At 37.3% G+C, this 7,500-nt stretch overlaps 1 protein-coding gene across 1 annotated transcript in view; it reads right to left on the bottom strand.

Annotated features, from left to right (window-relative positions):
• Positions 1 to 7,478, bottom strand: part of LOC144979316 (radial spoke head 1 homolog) — an 11,687-nt gene extending 4,209 nt beyond the window's left edge. The window contains exons 1-4 of the mRNA XM_078925947.1: positions 7,316 to 7,478; positions 6,017 to 6,201; positions 2,600 to 2,778; positions 931 to 1,018 (exon numbers count right to left, since the gene is read on the bottom strand). Of these exons, the coding sequence (XP_078782073.1) occupies positions 931 to 1,018; positions 2,600 to 2,778; positions 6,017 to 6,201; positions 7,316 to 7,379 (516 nt within the window). The 5' untranslated portion in view covers positions 7,380 to 7,478. The remainder of the gene's footprint in view (positions 1 to 930; positions 1,019 to 2,599; positions 2,779 to 6,016; positions 6,202 to 7,315) is intronic.
• Between the last annotated feature and the right edge of the window lie 22 nt (positions 7,479 to 7,500).

Below are 7,500 nucleotides of genomic sequence, written 5' to 3'. Positions count from 1 at the left end.
ATATTGTTGTGCTTAAATGCATTTGATAAAATTTTAAATAAAGAGATGTTAATATACCATCAATGTTTTTACTTATACATCTTAACAACGCCACTACCACATTATCTCATTCGTCTGTAGTTTTTCATTCATCCTGTTTTGTTGATGAAGGGGAAACCCGAAACGTCCATTTTATCTGTTTTCGTATATTGTACTGCTTAAATGCATTTGATAAAATTTCAAATAAAGAGATGTTAATATACGATTCTTACACTCTTGCTTTTTTAAATTTTTATTTTCGGACGTGTTCACAACCGCTGCACGAGCTTGCGAGTTCGCGTTGGGAACAAAGTTCGAATTCTAAAACGCAAGAGTGTAAGAACTCTTTGATTCTACCCCTCAATCGATTCCGATTTCGTCATCACTGAGTAAGACATTTATAAAAACAGTATTTAAATGATACTTATTTTTTCAAAAAATCTAACTTTAGTGAAATTCAACGTACTCTTCAACAGTCATAACTCCTTCCTAATGACGTATGGTAACTTAGTAACACTGGCTCTAAACTATCGGAACAATGGCGGACGCCCGTATGAAATATTTCTCCGGCGAGCATAAAAGCGTATCCAGAGGAGAAAAAAAAACACATAAATTTGATCATGTTTGGACTTTTACACATTCTGATCACAAGGCATATGAAAAGTTCTAGCCAGCATGAAGGATAAAAAGTAATGAGTTTCTTTGGTTAGAACCAAGATGGCGCCGTTGCCGGGCGGCGTGACATCAGACTACTGAATCCAATTATTATTGTAAACTTGATATCATTACGCGTTACTATTTAATTTAGGGAGAGGGGTGGGATAACGGTTATTCTTTTTAATAATGCTGAAATAATGCTGAAAACTTATATAGCGCTATAACTCCGAGACACCAGACTCTAAGCGTTTTTACCTTGTTGGATCTGAATCGGCCGTTGTACTTGAAATGTGGATAGACATAATTCCCATATCCGTGGATCTTCCCCTTGTGCCAAGCCCCGCTGGAGGATGATGAGATGTCCTTGACAATCAATTTATATAATAGTATTATGGCTCACCAATTCACTTAGAGCAAGGTGTATTTATATGCAGGTCTGATAACCAACAATTGTATGGACTCATGGTTGTAATGAAGATACTCTCTAACCAACGCAAAATTGTGTCCATTACAACAATGTTGAACCGAGCCTATTATTGCATTCGGTTATCAGACCTGCTAATAAGTGCACGTCGACTTAAAGGGATCTAAGGCGCTTAAAACAGTATACATGGGGAAACAATAAGCTCTTTGCATTGAGCTATATATCCAATAAATGTTACCAAATTGTTTGATAATGGGCCTCAAGCCAAATGGAACACTTAACATGTGGTACAATCGTAGCCACCGTAAAGCCTGACACTGACCAAAAAATGACGTCAAAAGGCCAGTCTTTTGCCACAAAAGAAAACAAATCGTGAGTTGTATTCAATCGTTCAACCAATGGAATGTCTTGTTTCCATGAGCACTACTAACGACAACTCACTAGGCGGTGCAAAAACCAAATAATGACGTCAAACTGCCAGTGCTTTTGGATTTCAGTATCAGGCTATAACATAACGATGGCTACGCTTGAACCCACTAGGACTGGCAGTTTGACGTCATTTTAAAGGTTTATGCATGCCTAGTGAGTTGTCATTAGTAAAGCTCAAGGAAACAAGTGATTCTATTGGTTGAACTATTGAATACAACTCATGATGTGTTTTCTTTTGCCGCCAAAGACTTGCCTTTGGACGTCATTTTTTGGTCAGTATCAGGCTATTAGTTAACGATGACTACGGAATGACGCACTTCCTGAAACCAGTATTTTGGTTGGGCGATTTTGATGCTAAAAATAATATTTAACGTCAACAAAAATGAGACTTAGGATGTCTATATTATATTATTATTATTATATAGATTGAATATCTATTGATGATAGTATGCGCTTGGCTAAGCAGCTCATTGTCATCCGGAAATATAACGGACCAACACACAAAACTATGTATAACCTTGAACGTTTATAGTCTGGTTAATGCGGTTTAGTGAGAATTACTCATAAACGCGGATGGCAAAAAGCAATAACAAATACCCGAGTGACGTGAACGTCATTCTATCTATTCGTTACGAAATATACAAGGGTCTTACTTTGAGGGATGAAACTAAGGTATTATTTCATGACGGTGGATTTATTAAATTCGTTGTTTGTTTGTTTTTTACCGCCCATTAACACTTACTCGCAAGCTCGTTGTGTTAAGTGACGCGATAAAAATAGATTATTTAATGAAGATAAAGCTATGAAACAACCCTACATAATTATTTTATTGAGAACTAGAATATGATTCTAAAGATAGTAGAGTATGCGCTCACAACATTGCCATCCGGAAGTATAACGGATCAACGCACAAATCGCTGTTTTACCATGAGCGTTTATAGCCTGGATAATACAGTTAAGTGAGAATTACTCATAAACGGGGATATCAAAAAAAAAAAAAAAAAAAAGAAAAAAGAAAACAATAACAAAGACCCGAGTGACGTCAACGTCATTCTATCTATACCAACGTACACGTATTTCAGGTTACATGGTCTCTTGTACGTGTAGGTCCCATTTCCATGCCGTAGGTTCTGGAACCAATCACCCTTATACGTGTCTCCGTTGGCGTAGGTGTACGTGCCGGATCCTTCCTTCATGTCATTCACCCAATTCCCCTCGTAACGTGACCCGTCAGGATAGATGAACACACCCTGTGAGGACAAATGGATTATATCAATGTGAGATGGTCAATGAATGACGTTTTGATTTATAGATGAACACACCGTAGCCATCGTATACTTATAGCCTGACACTGACCAAAAAATGACGTCAAAATGCCAGTCTTTGGCCACAAAAGAAAACAAATCGTGAGTTGTATTCAATAGTTCAACCAATGGGACCACTTGTTTCCATGAGCACTACGAACGACAACTCACTAGGCGGTGCAAAAACCAAATAATGACGTCAAAATGCCAGTCTTTTTGGGTTTCAGTTTCAGGCTATATAACAACGATGGCCACGAACACGCCCTGTGAGGACAAATGGATTATATCAAAGTGAGATAGATGGTCAATGAATGACGTTTTGATTTATAGATGAACACGCCCTGTGATGACAAATGGGTTATATAGTAGTAGTAGTAGTAGAAGTAGTAGTAGTAGTAGTAGTAGTAGTAGTAGTAGTAGTAGTAGTAGTAGTAGTAGTAGTAGTAGTAGTAGTAGTAGTAGTAGTAGTAGTAGTAGTAGTAGTAGTAGTAGTAGTAGTAGTAGTAGTAGTAGTAGTAGTAGTAGTAGTAGAAGTAGTAGTAGTAGTAGTAGTAGTAGTAGTAGTAGTAGTAGTAGTAGTAGTAGTAGTAGTAGTAGTAGTAGTAGTAGTAGTAGCGTTTGGCTACACCTCCAAATTCATTACGTCAACCCAGCTTCGATAGTCTTCTTCCGCCCTAAGGCCGGTTTCACGTTTAGTAACTGGACAGTGGAGGACGATGTGATCACTGGTCTCTGGGGCTGCCTGACATTTCCGGCAGGTATCACTGTTTCCAAGTTTACATCTGCACATATTTGATGCAGTTCAGCCATGTCCAGTTAAGAGGCGATTTGAGGAAACCCAGTATTTCCTGGCGTTATGGAATGCAGGCACTCTTTTAGTTTGAACTTCTGTTATGTTTCCTCCTCTTGGTGTTTCCCTGTTCCACATTTCTCTCCAGTTTTCCTCTACACTGAAGTCTGCCATTTTTGTTAGGTGGAAAAGTCTTTTCGATTTGAGTCTTGTTGTTGAAGGTTCCCCCGTTATGATTGTTTTTATAGGAGTGTTTTTCTGTGGCTTCGTCAATTCTTGCATGCATCCTTTGATTAGCGTCTTGTCGTCTAAGACTTGATGGTGCAATGCCGCTCAGTGTTGGAAGCCACTGAGTTGGAGTTGACTTGAGACATCCTGTTATAATTCTCATTGATTTTCTTAATCGGATGTCAATGCGGTTTACAGGTGGGCTCCTCATCCAAACAGGGGTACAGTATTCTCCCACACTATAGCACAGTGCCAAAGCAGATGTTCTCAGTACCTGTGGTGAGGCTCCCCAGGTGGTACTTGCGTGTTTTCTCACCATGCTGTTTCTTTTTGCGATTAATTTGCGGTTCCCTCAATGTGTTTGAGATAATTTAGTTGTCTCTCCAGTGTAATGCCAATGTATTTAGGGGTCTGGGGGTAGTATTGAGTTAATGGCTGTGATCTTCAGTTCTTTTGTTGCCTCTTGATTATTCAAGTGGAAGTTTGTAGATACTGATTTGGTGGTATTCATTTTTAGGTACCACCTATCAAAATATTGTTTCAGGTGGGTGGTGTCTTTGCTTAAAACTTCTTCAATCTCTTTCCAGTTTTTCGATTGATAGGCTAAGGCCCAGTCATCAGCGTATCCAAGTTTGAATGGGTTATATCAAAATGAGATGGTCAATGAATGACGTTTGATTTATAGATGAACACAACTTATAAGGACGAGAGAGTTATCCTAAAATGAGATGGACAATAATGAACGACGTTTTATAGATAGTATGCGCTTGGCTAAGAAGCTCATACCATTGCCATCCGGAAGTAAAACGGACCAACACACAAAACTATGTGTAACCTTTTACGTTTATAGTCAGATTAATACAGTTTAGTGATAACTATCCATAAACGTGGATTGCAAAAAAAACAATAACAAAGACCTGAGTGACGTCAATTTCGAACTATCTATAGATAGAACGAAGATGACGTCACTCGAGTCTTTGTTATTGTTTTTTGCCATCCACGTTTATGAGTACTTCTCATTAAACAATATGAACCAGACTATAAAAGTTCATGGTTACACATAGTTTTGTATGTTGGCCCGTTATACTTCCGGATGGCAATGTTGTGAGCTTCTTAGCCTAGCGCATACTATCTATAGATGAACACACCTTGTGAGGACCCTAGAGTTATACTAAAATGAGATGGACAATGAATGACGTTCGATAGATGAACACACCCAGTGTAAACCAACGTAGCCATCGTTAACATATAATATAGCCTGATACTAGAACCGTAGCCATCGTAAAGTTATAGCCTGAAACTGACCAAAAAATGACGTCAAAATACCAGTCTTTTGCCACAAAATTTCTTCAAATCGTGAGTTGTATTCAATAGTTCAACCAATGAAATCACTTGTTTCCTTGAGCTCCACTAACGACAACTCACTCGACGTTACACAAACTTAAAAAATGACGTCAAACTGCCAGTCCTAGAGGGTTCTAGTGTTAGGCTATAATAATATGTTAACTATGGCTACGGTTCTTCTGTCAGGCTATATGTTAACGATGGCGACTAGCGCCATACTCAGGTTTGTTTGTAAAAGTAATGAATTATTTTGTTTAACAATGCTCGGTCCCCTTGTGATAAGAGAATTAAAAAGTCGGATCCACAAAATTGTGAACAAGAATGATGATTGACACAAACTGTGGCGTTCGTAAAGTTATGGCCTGACACTGACCAAAAAATGACGTCAAAATGACAATCTTTTTCCACAAAAGAAAACAAATCGTGAGTTGTATTCAATAGTTCAACCAATGAAATAACTTGTTTTCATGAGCTCTACTAACGACAACTCACTAGGCGGTACAAAAACCAAATAATGACGTCAAACTGCCAGTCCTTTTGGATTTCAGTATCAGGCTATAACATAACGATGGCTACGCTGATACTGACCAAAAAATGACGTCAGAATGCCAGTCTTTTGCCACAAAAGAAAACAAATCGTGAATTGTATTCAATAGTTCAACCAATGAAATAACTTGTTTTCATGAGCTCTACTAACGACAACTCACTAGGCGGTGCAAAAACCAAATAATGACGTCAAACTGCCAGTCCTTTTGGATTTCAGTGTCAGGCTATAACATAAAGATGGCTACGCACAAACTCTATTTAAATTTGACAACATACATATCCTTGTTTTCGGCCCTGGTAGTAATCGCCCATGTAACGGGCACCTTTGGCCGCCTTCGCCTGGAACTTGTAGAGCCCGTAGCCGTCCCTCCTGCCATTCATGTAGTTGCCTTCGTACAGATCTTTGTTGGGAAGAACTGCTTTGCCGAAACCATGACGCTCGTTTCTCTCATTACGATCGCCTGGGAAAGAAAACGTGGGGTGGGGGAGGGGAGGGGGGGGGGGGGGGTATCAAAATTGTAGATTTAGTGACCCTTCGCCTCCAAACGGTATTAAGTCGGGTTGGCTAAGATATTAAAAATTGAATTTATAGCCAGAAATATCAGATTTGTGTTGAGTTTGTATGTTTTATTAAGGAGAAAGTATACCATATTTTAGGGTGCTAATGCCAACAATTTATATTTTTGACCAGTTTTAACATTAAATTGGGCTTTTTAGCATCTGGTTCATCCCGACATAATACCGTTTTGAGACGACGGGTCACATTTGTGTTCAAAACACCGCCCATCGCACCCCCCCCCCCCCTTTCCAAAAAATGTGAGTTTTCATATAGAGCAATTAAAAAAAAATATGTTCATAGTACTTTACAAGGAGTCCCAAGCCAACAAGCAAACGTAACATGTAAGATGTCATTTGATTTTTATTTTAGAGACGCAGCAGCTTCCAATGGTGCTCACAAGAATATTATGTTATGACGATCGAGAAATTACTCACCCTTTCTGCCCCCCCCCCCCCCCCCGGATTAATCGTATCACCATACAAAACCATGTGTCATCTTAATTACATTTAACTGCCGTACTCTTTGAAGACACGTAGGCCATTTAAGAAGCACAAGGATCTTTCGGAAGGAAACATGGATAAACTCAGGATCAATGAGTCTTAGTGACTTGGAAAGTTAAGGACTTGTACGATATCCATTTATTCATTTATAATAATAAAAAATAATAATAATAATAATAATAATAATATATAATAATAATAATAATAATAATAATAATAATAATAATAATAATAATGATAATAATAACAATAATAATAATAATAATAATAATAATAATAATAATAATAATAATAATAATAATAATAATATTAATAATAATAATAATAATATAATAATAATAAATAATAATAATAATAATAATAATTATAATAATAATAATAATAATAATAATAATAATAATAATAATTAATAATAATAATAATAATAATATATAATAATAATAATAATAATAATAATAATAATAATAATAACAATTATGTTATATTAGATCTCGATTCAAATTTAAGCATCACTACCTTCATATTTCCCAGAAAATACTTCGTCATCTTCAGCCTCTCCCTCGTCACCAAAGTCAGACATGATCGTTGCCTAATTGACTGTGCTGTTATTATTTTGCCCTGAACTCCTTAAATCAGGTAGATGCCCAAGAACGTGTTGTCAAAACAAGACGGGCAGTGTGTCGTCTTCAAACGAACAATCA

The sequence above is a fragment of the Berghia stephanieae genome, chromosome 9, assembly GCF_034508935.2.
Source record: "Berghia stephanieae isolate SIO BIC M18660-M18661 chromosome 9, UCSD_Bste_1.3, whole genome shotgun sequence".
Lineage (NCBI taxonomy): Eukaryota > Metazoa > Mollusca > Gastropoda > Nudibranchia > Aeolidiidae > Berghia > Berghia stephanieae.
Note: the sequence above shows the minus strand (reverse complement) of the source record. Positions and strands in the feature narration are given on the sequence as shown.